At 45.4% G+C, this 20,016-nt stretch overlaps 1 protein-coding gene across 2 annotated transcripts in view; it reads left to right on the plus strand.

Annotated features, from left to right (window-relative positions):
* The window catches only part of kif13b (kinesin family member 13B), a 126,915-nt gene that overhangs the window by 25,626 nt on the left and 81,273 nt on the right, over window positions 1-20,016 (plus strand). For both annotated transcript variants that reach the window (XM_031903082.1, XM_031903083.1), the window contains exons 3-6: window positions 16,595-16,607; window positions 17,756-17,816; window positions 18,621-18,713; window positions 19,435-19,615. In XM_031903082.1, coding sequence (XP_031758942.1) covers window positions 16,595-16,607; window positions 17,756-17,816; window positions 18,621-18,713; window positions 19,435-19,615 — 348 coding nt within the window. The remainder of the gene's footprint in view (window positions 1-16,594; window positions 16,608-17,755; window positions 17,817-18,620; window positions 18,714-19,434; window positions 19,616-20,016) is intronic.

Here is a 20,016-nt window from a genome sequence, read left to right on the forward strand (position 1 = left end):
TTTTATGGATATTGTTAGTATTTGTAACTTTGTTTTCTATTCCAGTCCTCTCTAATTGATATACTGGTCTTTCATCCAAACCACTCCCTGGTTGCTAAGTTAACTATGACCCTAGCAACCGAATAGCTGTGGAAACTCCAGACTGGAGAGCTGCTGAACTGAAAATGAAATATCTAAAAAACTACAAATGATAAAAACTGAGGACCAATAGCAAACTGTCTCAGAATATCACTCTCTACATCATACTAAAAGATGATAAAGTTATGTGTAAATGTATCTGCTTTTGTGATAGCAGCATCGATTGATCCCTCTCTTAACAATATAGCAGACATTAATCCTTCTCCATTACTTTTAATCTGCTGTCTTCTGCTAGATTCTTTCAAGATTCAGAACTGACAGTGCACAGACTATAAACAGCCACGGGGATACTGCTTTCAGTTGCAGTTGGTCATTTTTGAGAGCCCCCTTTACTTGTGATTGAATCCTATGCTGAGCCTGATGCACCTGTATATGGAGCAGAGAGATCTCCGTGGCTGACTTATTTTACCAATTCGTTTGCCAGCGCCGCTGACTAATTCCGTTGTTATTATTGTAGCAAATGCAGAGAGAGCCAAACACGCACCTGTAATTACACGCGCTCGGAGCCAAGCTTGGTTTTCCTGTTTCTTCTGAGTCATTTAGGCTGCCGTGCCAGCACATTCCGGCTATTGTGATTGGTTGGCATGCAGATCCCACCCGCACATGGAAACACTGTTTACCCAAGATTCAAGATAGTTTTGAGATTGAATACTACAGTTCCGCGTCCAGAAAGAGCCATATTTGGTGTGGGAAAGGAGAACATGTTTGTTACAAAACCCATCAGTTAATAGAGCTTCTCCTGATTCAGTGCATCCCTAATTTAAAGGAGAAGGAAAGGCTAATAAAGAGTTAATCCCAAGCTGCAGGCATACCTTCAGTTCTCTCAATAGTGCCCTTAAGTCTCCCCATATTTCACCTGTTCAGATGATCAGAAGCCAAACAGGCAGAAAAAACGCAGAGCTGTGTAAAGAAAGTTCCCATAATGCCTCATTTCTGCACCGAGACTGAGACCAAGTGAACATGCTCAGTGTGTAAGACTATGAGTCAACCTCCTGCTGATTGGCTCAGATCCACATTCCTAAGGCGGGGGGGGGGGCGGAGTGAGTTCTTAGCATTCTTGAGGGAGAGAGGAGAGAGCTGCATGTCTCTGGCACAGGAAAACAGACACAATAAATCTTTTGACAGAGAAGTCAGTGCTTATGGCTGTGTTTACATAGACCTTTCTTCTTTAAACCAATGTGTCCCCCGTTTATAGAACAATCCCTTTCTGTGAAAACCTGCCCCCAATAACTCTGTATAAGATCCCATACCTAATTGTTAAGGTACTATTATTGTTTTTAAAGGAGAAGGAAAGTCATTTTGGTATTTTACTGCCAATAGATTTGCCACATTAGTGCCACCTAGAACCTTATATTTATTCTGCAGAAAGTTTTGTACCTGAGAAAAGAGCCCTAGAAGCTCCCTCCACCATTTTAGCTTGGTCTTGGTAGCTTCCTGCTGCAGTTATAGCCGCTGGAAGCTCAGATCACACATTCCTAAGGGAGGGGGGAGTGAGTTATTATGGGAGAGGGCAGAGAACTGAGCAGACTCGTGCCCCAAACCTGAAGGAGCCCTAAAAGAGAGGAAGTCTGATACAGAAGAACATGTTCACACAAATGGAGACAAGAAATCCGGTGTTTCTTTTGATAGAGGACTTTCTTTGAGTGCTTATGGCTGTATTTACATAGACCTTGTGACATAACAAACTGTATAAGTTGGATGAAACCATCTCACTTAGTTTTTACCTTTCCTTATCCTTTAATGCACCTCAGTAAAAGGAAATAATGATTTGCTAACCCCAGTATCAGTCAGATTTGGCTACCTTTTAGCAAGGACGTTGTGGTTAACCACACACTCGTTATCTGGGTGCATATTTTCCTTTTGCTCGTTGAATTAATTGCTTCCTTTTGTAGCTCAGTATGGCAGCCGGGGTGCAGAAATGTAGGACTATGCCACCGCAACCCCAAACATGCACTGTAAGCCCCCCCCCCACCAGCGTACTGTAGTTCCCAGCATGCCTTGCATAGCCTGCATTCTGCCGGGTTACTGGAGCATGGCCGCCTGTAAGTCTCACACAGGAATATTGTACATACAGCGCCGGAACCATATGGAAATCATGAGCTAATTATAAAATGAAAACAGATGGACGGGGGTCTCGGGGAGCGCTTCTCTGCCTGCTGGCATGCTTTGGCAAAAAAATGTGACCTACATTAAAGTGGCAGCTGTCCTCCTTTTGTTTCTGTCCTAATTGGGCACGGAATAAAAAGCCGCATTATCTACGGTATGTAGGGTGCACAATTCTGCGTGCCCCGGAGTATGTGACTGGCCCCCAGGGGGCTTGAAAAAACAGGGCTGTTTTGCCCAATTTTCTTGGGTCGTTCGCCTTTGAGTTAACTTTTAGTATAATGTAGAGAATAATATTTGCAATTGGTCTTCATTATTTATTAGTTATTAATTATTTCACTTTTTGTTCAGCAGCTCTTCAGTTTGGAGTTTTAGCAGCTAACTGGTTGCCAGGGGCCAAATTAACTTAGCAACCAGGGAATGAGAGACTGGTATATGGATAGGAGAGGACATGTATAGAAAAATAAGTAATGAAAAGTAACAATAAAATTGTAGCCTGACAGAGCAATAGTTTTTGGCTGCCGGGGTCAGTGACCCCCTTCCCTTTGAAAGCTGGAAAGTAATTCAAGTAATTCAAAAATTATCCAAAATAAATAATGAAGACCAATTAAAAAGTTGCTTAGAATTGGTCATTCTATAACAGGGGTGGGCAAACTACAGCCCGCGGCCACGTCCGGCCTGATAGGGGTGGGCACCATATTTTTTGGGTTGCTTGTTTTTTTGGCAGTTGGTGCCTTTCTGCCAGGTATTACTGAACTTGTGTAGAAATGGCCATACATGGTGCAGTTATAACTGCCATCTTGTTTCCTCCAAGTTAGATGCTTATTGGCCCTTGCGTGGGGCCCTCTGTTGGATCTACCCAGCTGATATGCGTCTGAACATTGGCCAGATATCTGGCAAGTTACAAAATGCCTTTGGACAAGGATGGCATTGGCCCAGGGCCCCATAAACATCCAATTACTGGCACATTCCATTGGTGGCCAAATCAGTCAATACAGATGTTTGAGTGTATGCCCAGCTTAAATGGTTTCTGCCATGATTTTTATGGGGTACTTTTTATCTCTAAAGGACACTGTTACACAGCAAATAATTCCCTCTGCCATTTAACCTTTTATTCTTGAACCAACAAATGTATTTGTAGCTGTAATATTGGTGTGTAGGCGCCATCTCAGTGCCTTGTGCCTGAGTCTGAGCTTTCAGCCAGCGCTACACATTAGAACTGCTTTCAGCTAACCTATTGTTTCTCCTACTCCCATGTAACTGGAGGAGTCCCAAGCCAGACTTGGATTTCTTACTATTGAGTGCTATTCTGATACCTACTGGGAGCTGCTATCTTGCTCCCTTCCCATTGTTCTGCTGATCGGCTGCTGGGGGTGAGTGGGGGGGATATCACTCCAACTTGCAGCGCAGCAGTAAAGTGTGACTGAAGTTTATCAGAGAACAGCAGTTTATTGTTTCCCACTGGCTCGCCCGGGAGCATTTTTCTAGCAGGGCATCCCCTTGGCTCCCTCTGCGGTGCCTTGTCAGTCCCATACAGTCACAGCTCATAGGAGAGCAAGCCAAGCAATGACTGGATGACTTTCCCAGGCGTCTACTTTGGGTTGGAGCAGAATCAGTACTTGGCCGCACCCTTCCTCTTGGGCTTGGAATGTTCAACCAACAACTTTTAGAACATGATGAGCGGTGAACTTGTCCTTTGCATCAGGGCAGTGTCGGAGAAGCAAAACATCCCCGCAACCCCACCTGATTGGTCATTATTGATCACTGGTTTTGAAGCAAACTTTGCAATCTTTACTACATTGCCTCAGTGGGTTTAGAGCAGTGGTACGGAGGGTGTCATAGTGGCATTTTTAGGTGACTCAATGTGGAATAAATGGAGGGCAACAGAAAGCAATTAGTGTTATTAAGGTAATATAATCAGTATCCAAAAGATTTTCCTAACAGAAAATGTGCCTGGCACGGTGCTTGTTGGCAGCATTGCAACCATGGGCATTCAGTACATAGTGATCATATCTGGTTTATACACGGGAGAGGCTGCCAGGCGCTTCGGATGACCTCTAAAAGGGGTAGTTCACCTTTAATTATTTTTTATTATGATAGACAGTGATATTCTGAGACATTTTGCACTTAATTAATTTGGCTTTTTGTTCAGCAGCTCTCTACTTTGGAATTTTAAAAGCTGCTTGATTGCTAGGATCCAAATTGCCCTAGCAACCAGGCAGTGATGATGGAAAGGAGAGGGCCTGGATAGAAAGATGAAGAATAACAATAATTAAAACTGCTAATATCTTGAAAATTAAAAAAAAACGGCATTGTACCAATAGTTATTATGCCTATTATTTGCCATTGAAGTGACTGTGTTTTCAAAGTAGAAAAGGACTGGGCCGGCAGGGCTGCGGGAAAAAACTGGCTCAGGCCCGATCCCCACCAGAACCTCCCTGGGCTGCAAATGCCCCTCCACCAACACACTGAAATTGAGTCTAATGTACATGTGCTTGGGGAGGGGGTTGGGCAGGAGGCGGAGGCCCCTGCAGGGGGGTGTGGGGTCATGTCATGGGCCCCTTGGGTGGAAAGATGGATAGAAAGATGAAGAATAACAATAATAAAAACTGCTAATATCTTGAAAATTAGAAAAACAGGATTGTACCAATAGTTAGTATGCATATTATTTGCCATTTAAGTGTTTTCACAGTAGAATCGGACTGGGCCGGCGGGGCTCCATCACATCATGGCGGTGGGGGTCACATCATGGGCCCCTTGGCGGCTGCGGTGGCCCCTGGGGCAGCAGCCCTGATGGGTCCTGTACCCCCCCCAGTCTGACCCTGTTTCACAGTGCATTAGTGTATATGGAAAGTTTGCTTGTGCATAAATGTAGATGCATTTTGCTGCCCTGATTGTTTCTTTTTCATGTATATATTGTGCTTTTTATATCATCTGTGCAGAAGTGACTGCCGTACATAACTCTCAATGTATTTGGAACATCGGATGCTATTGTGCAGGCAATGAGGGAAGCGTCCAACACATCCTGCCCTGGCCAAGCATTCCGTACATGTTTCCCAGACTCCCCACCTGGTCACATGATTTACTCAGCAGTCTCAGCTTAAACAGTGACATTCCCTCGCCTGTTCATGAGTCAGACCTTACACTGAGAGGGAGTTTTCTGTATTACAGGCCAGAATTGCCCCGTTCCAGTCTGTGGGTTGCCCATGTAAATGCCCCATGTAAAATCACATTATTCCCATAATTAGTAGTGGGTCATTATTTTCAAATTATCCAAATCCGAGGGCCATAATGCAGGTTTTGGGCTAGCCGTTACATCAATACTGTACTTTATACTTGCTGAATAAGGGGGTCCCTTTGCCCATTGCACCTGCATAAATGTGCAAGCACAAGCCCCGCCTACACGCCAACCAATTGCACTCAAAATTCTGCTGCAAGTTTTGTGCCCATATGGTTGTATGGCTAAAGCCACACACAGAGATTGCACATTCTGCATTGCCAGAGGGCCCAGTTTCCCATGGCTGAGCCAAACTGCATATCCTCGCTGGCTAAGGGTTCTGGGAATTGTAGTTGGCAGCTGCATGTATTCTGTGACACAGCTGGATCCTGGTCCCTTGGCCGTTCTTGCCAGCCGGGTTCTGTTTCCACTCGGCTTCCTCTCAGTTTTGGCAGATACAGATGATCGGACTTTGTTCTGCTGATGTAATGTGTGTGCAGTAACCTCCTTCCCCTCGCTTCTTAAAGGGACAGTACTGCATTAACCCTTCATCTGGCAACAACTTAATATCTATGTCACTGACACCCAAGTGTCTTTCCTAACCGGCTGGCAAACAACCGAAAGGAGTGGTCCCACTTAAACCTTTAAAGGGGAACTCCACCCAAATACTGTTATTTGCCTAATGAGAACATCTAATTCTAAATAACTGTTTAATAGCCAATTAAAGTGAATTGAAATTGAAACTGTCTTTTGTTTATCCATTCCTGTTCTTTGGCTCTGGCTCTGAAACAAAGTAGCAGAAGTCCATTCCCTCCCCGGTCTGTTAATCGGCCGGCTTCTGCTACATTGTTTCAGGGCACAGAACCAAAAGTGTAGAAAGAGACATATAGACACTGCTTTCAGTAGCAATTATATGTACAGTATTTGTAATACCAGTGGAAATGTGTAATAAATGTATATTGGGAATTTGCTTTCATTATGCAAAAAAGGGGGTTGGGTTGAGTTCCCCTTTAATTTTTAGTATCTCGAAGACAGTGAAATTCTAAGGTTTTTTAAATATTTTGATATTCTTGCTGCTCTGTAGTTTGGAATGTACAGCGTTGTACGGTGTTCCCCTGTGGCTGTAGGCAGACAGTGAAGAGGCAGCTGTGAAGCCTGCAGAGGCATGCTGTGGGCAAAGTAGTGATGTGCCCCTTTCTAGTTGTTCATTTGCATTGCCTAATGGTAAATGGACAGGACAGAGTGGGGCACGCGTGGGAGAGAGTGGCGTGTGTGTGACTGTGGCGGTGTGTGTGGGAGAGAGTGGCGTACGCGCGGGAGAGAGTGGCGTACGCGCGGGAGAGAGTGGCGTACGCGCGGGAGAGAGTGGCGTGTGTGTGACTGTGGCGATGTGTGTGTGAGAGAGTGGGGCACCCGTGGGAGAGAGTGGCATGTGTGGGAGAGAGTGGGGCGCCCGGGGGAGAGACTGGCGTGTGTGGGAGAGAGTGGGGTGCCCGGGGAGAGAGTGGGGCACACGTGGGAGAGAATGTGACACGTATGGGAGAGAGTGGCGTGTGTGACTGTGGCAGTGGGGAGAGAGTGGGGCACGTGTGGGAGAGAGTGGCGTGACTGTGGAGGTGTGTGTGGCAGAGAGTGAGAAGCACAGGGGAGAGAATGGGGCACGTATGGGAGAGAGTGGCGTGTGTGACTGTGGCAGTGGGGAGAGAGTGGGGCACATGTGGGAGAGAGTGGCGTGACTGTGGAGGTGTGTGTGGGAGAGAGTGGGGAGCGCAGGGGAGAGAATGGGGCACGTATGGGAGAGAGTGGCGTGTGTGACTGTGGCAGTGGGGAGAGAGTGGGGCACGTGTGGGAGAGAGTGGCGTGACTGTGGAGGTGTGTGTGGAAGAGAGTGGGGCGCGCTGGGGAGAGAGGGGCACGTATGCGAGAGAGTGGCGTGTGTGACTGTGGCAGTGTGTGGGAGAGAGGGGCACGTATGCGAGAGAGTGGCGTGTGTGACTGTGGCAGTGGGGAGAGAGTGGCGTGACTGTGGAGGTGTGTGTGGGAGAGAGTGGGGCGCACGGGGGAGAGAGGGGCACGTATGCGAGAGAGTGGCGTGTGTGACTATGGCAGTGTGTGGGAGAGAGAGTGGGGCGCAGGGGGAGAGAGAGTGGGGCACGAGGGGGAGAGAGTGTGGGGCGTGTGTGTGACTGGCGTGTGGGACAGAGTGCGGTATGCGTGACTGTGGTGGTGTGTGTGTGGGAGAGAGTGGGGCGCGCGGGGGGGAGTGGGGCGTGTGTGACTGTGGGCACAGCAGCTCTATTCTTCACATTCCTATACTGAGTTCTAGTGATATTTGCTGATGCAGAGGGCAGTGGGAAGTGTGGCTTTGCCTGTATTTCCAGCAGGATTAATGGCGTTACTGAAGCAATTAGATTAAATGAGACTTTCCTGCCCCTGCTCCTCCCCTGAGTGAGCGCCATGCACCTGCCGATTGGCCTGAGCAAACAGAAAAGCACGGCCATCCCATAACCATTCACATACCTACTTCTGAGCACAGGGCTCATTGTAACCATAATGACTTCAGTAAAAGGCCTGTGTTTACTCAGTGGTGCTAAGCCCGGAACCTTTACACTTGATAGAATGATTATGTGCCTTGGGTCGTAGCGTGAGTCATTCCCTGTACCTGGGCCTTTTGTTTCAGCATCATAATTTCCTATTTGAGGGATTTTATGCCCTGTCTATAATAGGCCTTTCTTCTGTTTTCCCCTAGAACACTTGAGGAAATAGCTTATTGTGTGCCCAGAACATTCCTTCTCTGTATATTTGTATTTATACATATGGGTAGGGGGTGCCATAGTGTTTCCCTTAGACAGTACAGTATGGGGGTACAGCTTATTGTGTGCCCAGAACATTCCTTCTCTGTATATTTGTATTTATACATATGGGTAGGGGGTGCCATAGTGTTTCCCTTAGACAGTACAGTATGGGGGTACAGCTTATTGTGTGCCCAGAACATTCCTTCTCTGTATATTTGTATTTATACGTATGGGTATAGGCCATAGTGTTTCCCTTAGACAGTACAGTATGGGGGTACAGCTTATTGTGTGCCCAGAACATTCCTTCTCTGTATATTTGTATTTATACATATGGGTAGGAGGTGCCATAGTGTTTCCCTTAGACAGTACAGTATCCCCATACTGTACTGCTTATTGTGTGCCCAGAACATTCCTTCTCTGTATATTTGTATTTATACATATGGGTAGGGGGTGCCATAGTGTTTCCCTTAGACAGTACAGTATGGGGGTACAGCTTATTGTGTGCCCAGAACATTCCTTCTCTGTATATTTGTATTTATACATATGGGTAGGGGGTGCCATAGTGTTTCCCTTAGACAGTACAGTATGGGGGTACAGCTTATTGTGTGCCCAGAACATTCCTTCTCTGTATATTTGTATTTATACATATGGGTAGGGGGTGCCATAGTGTTTCCCTTAGACAGTACAGTATGGGGGTACAGCTTATTGTGTGCCCAGAACATTCCTTCTCTGTATATTTGTATTTATACATATGGGTAGGGGGTGCCATAGTGTTTCCCTTAGACAGTACAGTATGGGGGTACAGCTTATTGTGTGCCCAGAACATTCCTTCTCTGTATATTTGTATTTATACATATGGGTAGGAGGTGCCACAGTGTTTCCCTTAGACAGTAGAGTATGGGGGTACAGCTTATTGTGTGCCCAGAACATTCCTTCTCTGTATATTTGTATTTATACATATGGGTAGGGGGTGCCATAGTGTTTCCCTTAGACAGTACAGTATGGGGGTACAGCTTATTGTGTGCCCAGAGCATTCCTTCTCTGTATATTTGTATTTATACATATGGGTAGGAGGTGCCATAGTGTTTCCCTTTGACAGTACAGTATGGGGGTACAGCTTATTGTGTGCCCAGAATATATTATCTCTGTATATAGATATAGGATCTGTTATCCAGAATGCTTGAGACATGGAGTTTCCAGATAGGGGATATTCCTGCAATTTGGATCATTTAACAAAATCATTAAATTAACCCAATAGGAAAGTTCTGTCACCAGTGCGGATGACAATAAGGTTAATAAGTAAAATATAAGTATATTAAAGTGACAGTTTTAATGTTCCTTACTGCGTGTGTGTAACAGTCTGGCACACAGAGGGTTAAACCCTTGTGGGGAACAGAGCATATAATGATCTTAAAGGGATCAGTTTTCCCTGCGAGTAAGCCATTATTGAGTTTCTATGATCTCCATGTGGAATTCCCAGCCATAAGCCTGAGCTGCCTGTGGTGCCGGTGTGAATGGGACTTTCTGTGGCAATCCTGCCCGGCCATTGTTACTGCCCATAGCGGGGAGAGAGACGGGCAGAGGTGGGATAATGGGGCCACACAGGCTCATTCATAGGGAGGGAGACTCCAATGCACAGATTTGCATGACCAAAGCCACGAGGCAGCTGACTGGGGACAGGGACCAAGGTTATATGGGGACACAGAAGGTGCTCTCATAAGCTACGGCTGATGTCAAAAGAGACCACCACTCACTTGCAGAGACATTGCACGACTGATGTCACAAGAGACCACTCCTTTCATCTGCAGAGACAGTGCACGAATGATGTCACAAGAGACCATTCCTTTCACCTGCAGAGACAGTGCATGACTGAGGTCACGAGACCATTTCTTTACCTGCAGAGACAGTGCACGACTGATTTCACAAGAGACCATTCCTTTCACCTGCAGAGACACTGCATGACTGAGGTCACAAGAGACCATTTCTTTACCTGCAGAGACAGTGCACGACTGATTTCACAAGAGACCATTTCTTTAACCTGCAGAGACAGTGCACAACTGATGTCACAAGAGACCGTTCCTTTCACCTGCAGAGACAGTGCAAGAGACCACTCCTCTCGCCTGCAGAGACAGTGCACGACCGATGTCACAAGAGACCGTTCCTTTCACCTGCAGAGACAGTGCATGACTGACATCACAAGAGACCATTTCTTTACCTGCAGAGACAGTGCACGACTGATTTCACAAGAGACCATTTCTTTAACCTGCAGAGACAGTGCACGACTGATGTCACAAGAGACCAGTACTTTCACCTGCAGAAACAGTGCAAGAGACCTCTCCTCTCGCCTGCAGAGACAGTGCACGACCGATGTCACAAGAGACCGTTCCTTTCACCTGCAGAGACAGTGCAAGAGACCACTCCTCTCCCCTGCAGAGAGAGTGCACGACCGATGTCACAAGAGACCGTTCCTTTCACCTGCAGAGACAGTGCATGACTGACGTCACAAGAGACTGTGTCTGCTAATTATGGGAGACTGTACACTACTAATGTCACAAGAGATCATGCCTTCTACTTGCAGAGACAGTCATTAAAGCGCTTGCCTTCCACTTGCAGGGACACTCCACAACCGATGTCACAAGAGATCATGTCTATAAAACAGCATGGGGCCCATCTCAGAATAATAAGACTGATATTGTAAAATTTGGGCTGATCTTGCAGGTCATGCTACAGTAAAACTGCTCGGCTAATAAAGTTCACCAAGGGAACCAGAATGCATCTACATTTACATTTGTCACTCCCTGACATGGGCACACTTTGTTAAAGGGAAACTACACCCCCAGAATGACTACGTTACCAACAGACAGTTTATATTATGTTAAGTGGCCTATTAAAGAATCTCCCCAAACTGGAATATATATATCAGTAAATATTGCCCTTTTATATCCTTTCCCTTGAGCCGCCATTTAGTGATGGGCTGTGTGCTCCCTCAGAGATCAGCTGGCAGGAAGTGATGCAGCTCTAACTGTAACAGGAAGTAGTGTGGGAGCAAAAGGCAGAACTCTGCCCATTCATTGGCTGATGGGGCCTAGCATGTATGTGTGCCTTGGCTTGTTTGTGTGCACTGTGACTCCTATGAGTTCCCTGTGTGTGGCTATTTGTGGTCCCCTGGCCACAGACCTACAAGTCTCCTTGCATGGAATTCCCATAGGCCTGTGGGGGCTGTGTGTAAAGAGGCCAAGTGCACATATTGTGAAGGAATTAAGGTTATATTGTCCCCTTCCTTCTCTGTAGCCGACTGTTCCTTGATAGGTTTATAGCCAACAGATGGGAAGGGGTTGCCCCAGCGGCAGTAAAACCATCACCTTAGTGACCCCGGCTGCGGTTGCCAATGGTTTGTGATTGACCAAGAAGGGATGGGCATTCAGGCCACAAAGCCATATTGAGCTGGGCCAAGTGTCCCTGATAGCTCCATTGTGTTCGTGCAGTCACAGCTCAGTAGCCGTATGGCCGTGGGGCAGTGTGGCTAACAGCCCGGCAATAGCCTTGCATTTTATAGCCTCTTTTATGAAAAGGCCCAAGCACTTCACTCCCCATAAGGGCTTTTCTATAGCCCAAACTATTGTGGAGCTTCTCCTCGTAACATTGTGGCCCCTAACAGGGTTGAAATTGTTAAAAATAACATTTTACAAATGTCATTCTAAGCAATTATCCAGTTTACATTCATTACACACTCTCACTGGTATTAAGGTTACCTGTAAATGCTGTTTTCTATCTCTACAACCATGTAGCGGCAGCCAGCCTCGCACCTTTCTCCCCACTTCCTGTGAATCACGTGGCTTCTGCTACATTCTTTCATTAGTCAGAACAGACCCTACTTTTAGCAGCAATTACATTTACACAAACCTTTGAAACCACTTGCCTTTTTTAACGAACGTATACCTATTAGAATGTGGCTTTGTGCTACAATTTTTCATTATGCAGAGTTTGAGGTGTTTATTTGGGGGCATTTCATTGACGTGTGCTTGCCCACAATTCCCTCCAGCAATAGACAGTGGAATAATGTGAAAAGGCACAATGGGTGCTTGTTTAGGCCTCTGTGTACCTGAATTTATGTTGTATATGCAATAGAAGCAGTATGGCAGCTTCCTCCCTTATCTTTAAAGGGGAAATAAACCCAAACACAACTTAAGCTTTTTGAAAAAGTAAATATAATTCCAAGCAACTTTGCAATATACAATTAAAAAATAGGCCTTTTTATAATTTTAATGTAATACTATGGTACCTAAGCCTGTTCCCCTGCTGATCTGGCTGACTACTTTGAGACTCAAATAAAATGTAACAGTAGTCGCCTGTCCCCAGCCTGCCTTCAGCCTGCCTCCTCCCAATCCCACAATTCCCTGCTGCACATGTGATGTCAATAAGGAAAGGAACATCCCAGTGCAATGCATTGTGGGTTATGTAGTTCCTGCATGCTGTCTGTAGACTGTGGGGAAGTTGTTACAATTTGTAACATAAATGTTTTAGTCCCTCCTCCCCTGCCAGGATTTTAAATGATGCAGAAAGAGTAGACATGGTCAGACTGGTCCCGGTGGGCCCCGGCCCCCAGATCCGATCTTTGCCGGTGCTTTCCCTGCCCGAATGTTCCACCCCTGATGCGTTAAATTTATGCGCGCTCGGGCAGGACTTTGGGTGGGGGACCCTGCAGGGGGGTTGGTTGGTTCATCTCTCAGAGTCGGACTGGGGGGTGCAGGTGCCCCTGCCGGCCACATCCCCTAACCCCCCCAGTCCGACTCTGAGAGATGAACTGTTTTGATATCAATTGGAAAGGAACATCACAGTGCAATGCATTGTGGGTTATGTAGTTCCTGCATGCTGCCTGTAGGCTGAGCAGAAGCTGTTACAATTTGTAACATCAGTGTTTTAGTCCCTCCTCCCCTGCCAGGATTTCAAATGATGCAGAAAGAGAAGAACTGTGACAGTGATTGGTTTATTAGGGGTTTTTGTGTTGGAGTTTCCCTTTAAATATGAATTTCCAGAGATATTTTTTGTGTAGATGAAATATACTGTGCATTTAAAAGAAATGGAGTGTAGTCCCTGCTGCTGAATGGGGTTTATTCAGACAACCCGCCAAGCCTGCTAACATGGGGCAGAAGTGACACTGCTTATTGCGAGCCTGGCATCTCCTCCCTGCCAGCCTGTGCTGTCACATTGCTTTTACCCGGGTGTTAATGCACAGTGATCACAGCCCATGGATAACTCATGCTGTTCGTAAGTCAGTTTGCTTTATAAATCTGTTTTGTAACTTTAAAAAATATTTCTGGGGCAGTGCTGTCTAACTTACTGAATGTAATGGGCCAGTTATGTCTCATACAGCTGGAGGGCTGAATTAAGATTAAAATGATGATGTTGTATAGTGAACTCTATGGAACCTCTGAGCAGACTGCGGGCCATAAACTATCCCTTGGAAGGCCATGTCTGGCCCACGGGCCTTCAGTTGGACAGCCCTGCTCTAAGGCTTTAGCCTGCTTTAAAGGGGAACTACCCTCATTGCCATGAAATAAATCTCTACTAAACTGTAGGCTGTATTTTATGAACAGTGTCGGACTGAGGTGCCAGGGGCCCACTAGAAAACCTTAGACTGTGGCCCCAGTTTCCAAACTATTTTTACTTCATTCTTCACTCTCCTTCTTTACTCTCCTTCTTTATTACCTTAATCACTTCTCTGTATGTACTATTTATCCTTCTTTCCATTTTTTCTTTTTGAAATGGGGGATGGCCATGGTATAGGCAAATAGCTGGGAGAACAGAAGGGCCCACTGACACCTGGGCCCACCGGGAGTTTTCCTGGTATCCTGGTGGGCCAGTCTGACACTGTTTATAAATCTGATTATTATTATTATTCTCAACCTAACATGTAGGTGCACAACTCAATCATGCTGTGAGTCCCAGACAGCAGAAACAATTTGTTGTGCCAGGAGGGAATTGTTAGATTGCTACTAATTGGCCTTGTCTACCAAAATGTTATATAAATAGATGTATATTTAATTACAGTGTATATGGCTGTTAGAGATGTGCAGGCCGGCCCTAAACCTGCTGAACCTGTTAATTTACCTGTGGGTACAGGACAACATCTGCACAGATTTCATGGGTCGTGGGCCAGTTCAGGCTGGACTCTTCCATACCCCCAACCCACCCACAATCTAACAATGCCCCGCCTCTGCCTTTTGATGTCCTGCCCATTTGTGATGTCAGAGAGGGGCGGGGCAGGTTTATCAGTACAGAGGCTCGGTGGTTTAGGGTCAGGTGTGGATGAGAAGTTGGCCGGTTAGGGGCTTGTTGACCCGCACATTGCTAATGGCCGTCCCCTTTAAAGTCACATGAGAGCAAAAGGTCTTGATTGGTGTAGAGCACAGGTATGATCCCTGGATCTGCACCAGCAGGCAGGCACTGCTGAGAGAATTAGTTCAAGTACACATGCCCCAGGTCCCATTGGACTAAAGCAAATGTGTTTGTATAGGGCCCCCTCCCCAGCTGCACCAACCCCACTCTTGAGAACAGCCCCACTTCTGACCCAGTCCCACAGGGCAGAGAGGCTCAGCGGGGTTGGCCCTGCTGCTTATGGCACACCCTTGGGCACTCACATCCCAGAATGCAGTGGGGCTGATGGGCTCCAGCTGTTAGACTTGAACACATTCTCTGGCTGTATGCACAGAATACAACACGGATGTCTCTACAGAGGCTTGCTACGGTCAATTAGCCATTCCAGCTGGGGTCTAAAATTAGCAACAGTAGGCTCATGGGTTACAGGGGGGCCCCAGGGGCATAGAGGGCCCGGTTATGGATGCCATTTCAGTATGGAGTAAGTAATACGGTGGCCTTTTGTGTCCTGTAACACCCTAATAACTGATGCTGTCTCACAGGGCTTCATAAAGAGACAGAATTTAATACCATTTATATCTATTAATTTGTGGTGGGGGTCAATGTGTAACATTACAGCTGATATCCTGCTCCCTGCTGTAGTGATTGGCTGCCTTCACACTTACTCATTGTTGGCCAATCACTTTTCAGAGAGTCTGACCCATAAGAAATCCTCAACTTAAATCTGGCACAGAAGCCACTGGGCTTGTTCATTATATGCCGTCCTTTCAACTTCTCACTGCACCCAATGGGAACTTTGACTCCCTAATGCCGGAGCCTTTAAGCCCTCGCTGATACAGTTGAGGGGAGAGAGGGGCAGGTAGTTACTTAGCGGAATTCAGAGTAAATGTACCGTAACCATGTAGCTATTAGGGGCTGCCGCAAGTGCACAAAAGGCACAATAAGTGTTAAAAATAGAAAGTGTGGCTTTATGTGATGTGTCGGAGCTTGAAGCTTCAGCATTGTCGCGTGTGGGTTCAGCGTAATCCCGGCTTAAACATTGCTGGGATTGGACAGATTCTTTGCTACAGTACTGCGGGAGGTGATGCTTAGACGGGTAATGAGCGGAGAGGCAGGGACGGCAGGGACAAGTCAGAAACTGGGTCACTGGGAAATTCTTTGAGTGCAGTAAAAAAAAGTATTGGGGGGCTTGCTGTACTACTCTACTGCTTGTTTTACTCGTAGCTACAGGGCCCCTATTACCTGTTATATACATATTATATATACCTATTACCTGGTATATACATATTATATATACCTAGTACCTGGTATATACATATTATATATACCTAGTACCTGTTACATACATATTATATATACCTATTACCTGTTATATACATATTATATATACCTATTGCCTTATGCCCATATTTATTGAAATTACTCAATACCACTGGGCCCTCTATATCCTTGGGCATCCCCAAGCCCAGTAGGAGAAATAGCACAGTTTTGTTTTTTTATATATATTCCAGATGAGGGATCCCCAACCTTTTATACCCATGGAAATGTTATACAAATGGAAAAAGTGTTGGGGAGCAACACAAGCAATGGAAAAAGTGTTGGGGAGCAACACAAGCAATGGAAAAAGTTTCTGGGGGTGCAAATAAGAGTTATAATTAGTATTTGGTAGCCCCTATGTGGACTGGCAGCCTATAGAAGGCTCTGTTTGGGTTTACACTGGGTTTTAAAATGGTAATAAAAGATTCCAGAGGGGAAACAATACACAGGCTGGAGGGACACAGGAGGAAGGAGCTGACAGTCTACGTGCTAAAGATTTCTGGGAATTGCTGTTCCCTCCAGACAGTCTGTCATTATAATTGCTGCCATACTGATTTGGGTTTATCTGTATATAGAATTATTAAACATATGAATTCAGCTAAATTAACTGTCTCCTTTTTCTCTTTTTTTCCTGTGACTGTGCCAGGAGCCAGCCAAAGGTAAGGTGCATTCACTTCTCAATGGGCACTGCATGCTGGGTGAGTGGGTACAGTGTTGTAAGGGCACTGCATGCTAGGTGAGTGGGTACAGTGTTGTAAGGGCACTGCATGCTGGGTGAGTGGGTACAGTGTTGTAAGGGCACTGCATGCTGGGTGAGTGGGTACAGTGTTGTAAGGGCACTGCATGCTAGGTGAGTGGGTACAGTGTTGTAAGGGCACTGCATGCTAGGTGAGTGGGTACAGTGTTGTAAGGGCACTGCATGCTAGGTGAGTGGGTACAGTGTTGTAAGGGCACTGCATGCTGGGTGAGTGGGTACAGTGTTGTAAGGGCACTGCATGCTGGGTGAGTGGGTACAGTGTTGTAAGGGCACTGCATGCTGGGTGAGTGGGTACAGTGTTGTAAGGGCACTGCATGTTGGGTGAGTGGGTACAGTGTTGTAAGGGCACTGCATGCTGGGTGAGTGGGTACAGTGTTGTAAGGGCACTGCATGCTGGGTGAGTGGGTACAGTGTTCTAAGGGCACTGCATGCTGGGTATATTGGCACCCGTACTAACTACACTGCTGGATGTATGGGTACAGTGCTTTAAAGGGGTTGTTCATCTTTAGGTCAACTTTAGTATATTATAGAATGGCCTATTCCTAGCAACTTTTCAACTGGACTTCATTTTTTATTTTTGAATTATTTGCCACCTTCTTCTTACTCTTTGCAGTTTTCAAATGGGGGTCACTGACCCCAGCAGCCAAAAAAACTATTGCTCTGTGAGGCTCCAGTTTTATTGTTATTATTACTTATCTTTCTATTATCCCCTCCTTTGTTCATATTCCTTTCTCTCTTTCAAACCACTGCCTGGCTGCTAGGTTAAATTGGACCCTAGCAACCAAATACCTGCTGAAATCCCAAACTGACAAATAAAGACCAATTGCAAACTATCTCAGAACAGCAGTTTCTGCATCATACTAAAAGTTTATTTAAGGGTGAACAACCCCTTTAACCACACTGGGGGTAAATAGCTTCAGTATTCTAACCACACTGATGGCTATATAGATATAGGTATAGCCACGCTGCTTTCGAGGTAAACGGGTACGGGTTACTGTAATGGGATCTTGATTGGCTGTAATGGGATCTCGATTGGTTCTGTCTCTGCAGGTATTCGCCTACGACCATTGTTTCTGGTCCATGGATGAGTCCGTCAAAGAGAAGTTTGCAGGTAACATCAGATGTTTTTTCTTTATGTTTAAGAGCTTGTGAGCCATTAGCCATTGCCTTCTTTGATCAATAACCATTTGCAAAGTATGCGCCATTATTAAAGGGGAACCGGCATTGCAATCGTTGCTAAATACTGGATTTTACACAATTTTTATCACAAACAGACTTTATTATTTCTCATATAGTTTTATGAACATTTTTTCCCGCTGCGACCCACAGACTTATGGTGAGTTCCACACTATGATTTTTACAGGCTTTATTTCAAAGCAGAGTCCTCAGAATAAAGCTCTTTAAAATGATAATAAAAAGTGAATTGATTTACAGTCTATCTGGCAGTCCAGCATGGGGGAAATGTTCCTTGGCGGAAATAGCCCTGGTACTAATTTATTGGCCACTGAAGTGTGGCACGCTCGTTAAACCCTTGGGGGGCAATAACGTTACGCCTGTGCATTTGGCATGATGCTCAGTGATGGGTTACAGGCATCAGGGGCATATCAGAGCCATACTCGGCCTGGGAATGAGGGTCTCGGGCTGAATACTACACATGGCATGGTTCCTGGTTACAGATTTTCGATAAATGAATTTTCATTTTTTATATTTTCTGTTGCAAATATTGTACAGATTTAATATTTACATGTATGTGCAATAATGTGTAATTATTATAAAGCGCTTTCACAAAATAAAGTGTTTAACCCTGTAGGTCGCAATGGTTCATAGTTCCCTAAATCTGAGTCCTTATGGTCCGGTCCAGTGTCTCTATACCTCTATACCCCATGTTTATTGTATCTGTTTATCTCCTCTGCAGGACAAGATGTAGTCTTTCAGTGCCTTGGAGAGAACATACTACAGAATGCCTTTGAAGGCTACAACGCATGTATCTTTGCCTATGGGCAGACTGGTAAGTTGCTAATCCAGTAAGGCACATACTTGGTTGAATTCATGCAGTGAAAAAAATAGCTTGGGTGATTAAAGGGCAACTTAAAATGACAAGTTCTGTATAATATATGGCCTGTTATTACATAGGTATGGACAGTTATATTTAAGATATTTTTTTTTTTACACTCCCCGTACTTGTCTTGGCTGCTTTTAAAGACTGATATATTTACGGTCTGCCTATGAAAGCAGACTTTTGCAGTTTCTCTGGGGGTGTGGTCAAATGCACAACATTGGGATGTACGCTCATCATTAACAGAGCTGGGGTTGTGTTGGGTGTGTAGGCCTTATATGGGCCCTATATCGCCCACCGGGGCTCCTTTACAAACAATAGTCATTTTGCACAACTCTGGTAACCCTTATCGACCATTCATGGCTTTGCTTTCAATTTTTCAATTGCAGTAGAGGGCTCAAAACGAATTTTTGATTGGTTGCTGTGGGTTGATGCACTAGCACAGGGTTGGCTGGTGTTTGTAAATAATCCCCACAGTTTCACAAGTGCATCTCATGGATCCTTCTTTACTATTTAGTTATGTAAACCCCCATAACTTGTGAATATTCTTATAGACGGGAGTACTGAGGCATTTAAAACAAGGGTCTTCCCAGTGAAGAAGCTGGCTGGGCATGGCGCTACCCCAGTGACAGTCAGTGTGCCAGGCTATTGATTATAACTTGTGTTTGTCCAGGCTCTGGGAAGTCCTACACCATGATGGGCACAGCTGACCAGCCCGGGCTGATCCCAAGACTATGCAGCACTTTATTTGAAAGGACACAGAAAGCGGAGAACGAAGAGCTGAGCTTTAAAGTGGAAGTCTCCTTTATGGAAATCTACAATGAGAAAGTCCGGGATCTCCTTGACCCAAAAGGGTATGTCAGCTGATTTCATTTAAACTGTTCTTTTTTATTTTGTAGGAACAGTAAAATGTTATTTTTGGTGGGTTAGCCTTGTGGGAGCATTCGCTGGCCAACAAATAGTGGTCATTCTCATTCCTGCTGCTTGTGTGGTGCCTCTGTGGCACCCCAATCTACTGGCACACAGAAAGGCCAGTGGAATGACAGCATGGAAGAGAGGATTGAGCACTGATATATAGTTGTCCACAAGTTAAAGGCATACTGTCATAATTTGTATGGGGTACTGATGATTTCAGACAGTGTTATCTATCTACTTGCTTAAAGGAACAGTAACACTAAAAAATGAAAGAGCTTTAAGTAATAAAAATATAATGCACTGTTGCCCTGCACTGGTAAAACTGGTGTGTTTGCTACAG

Source organism: Xenopus tropicalis, chromosome 5, assembly GCF_000004195.4.
Source record: "Xenopus tropicalis strain Nigerian chromosome 5, UCB_Xtro_10.0, whole genome shotgun sequence".
Lineage (NCBI taxonomy): Eukaryota > Metazoa > Chordata > Amphibia > Anura > Pipidae > Xenopus > Xenopus tropicalis.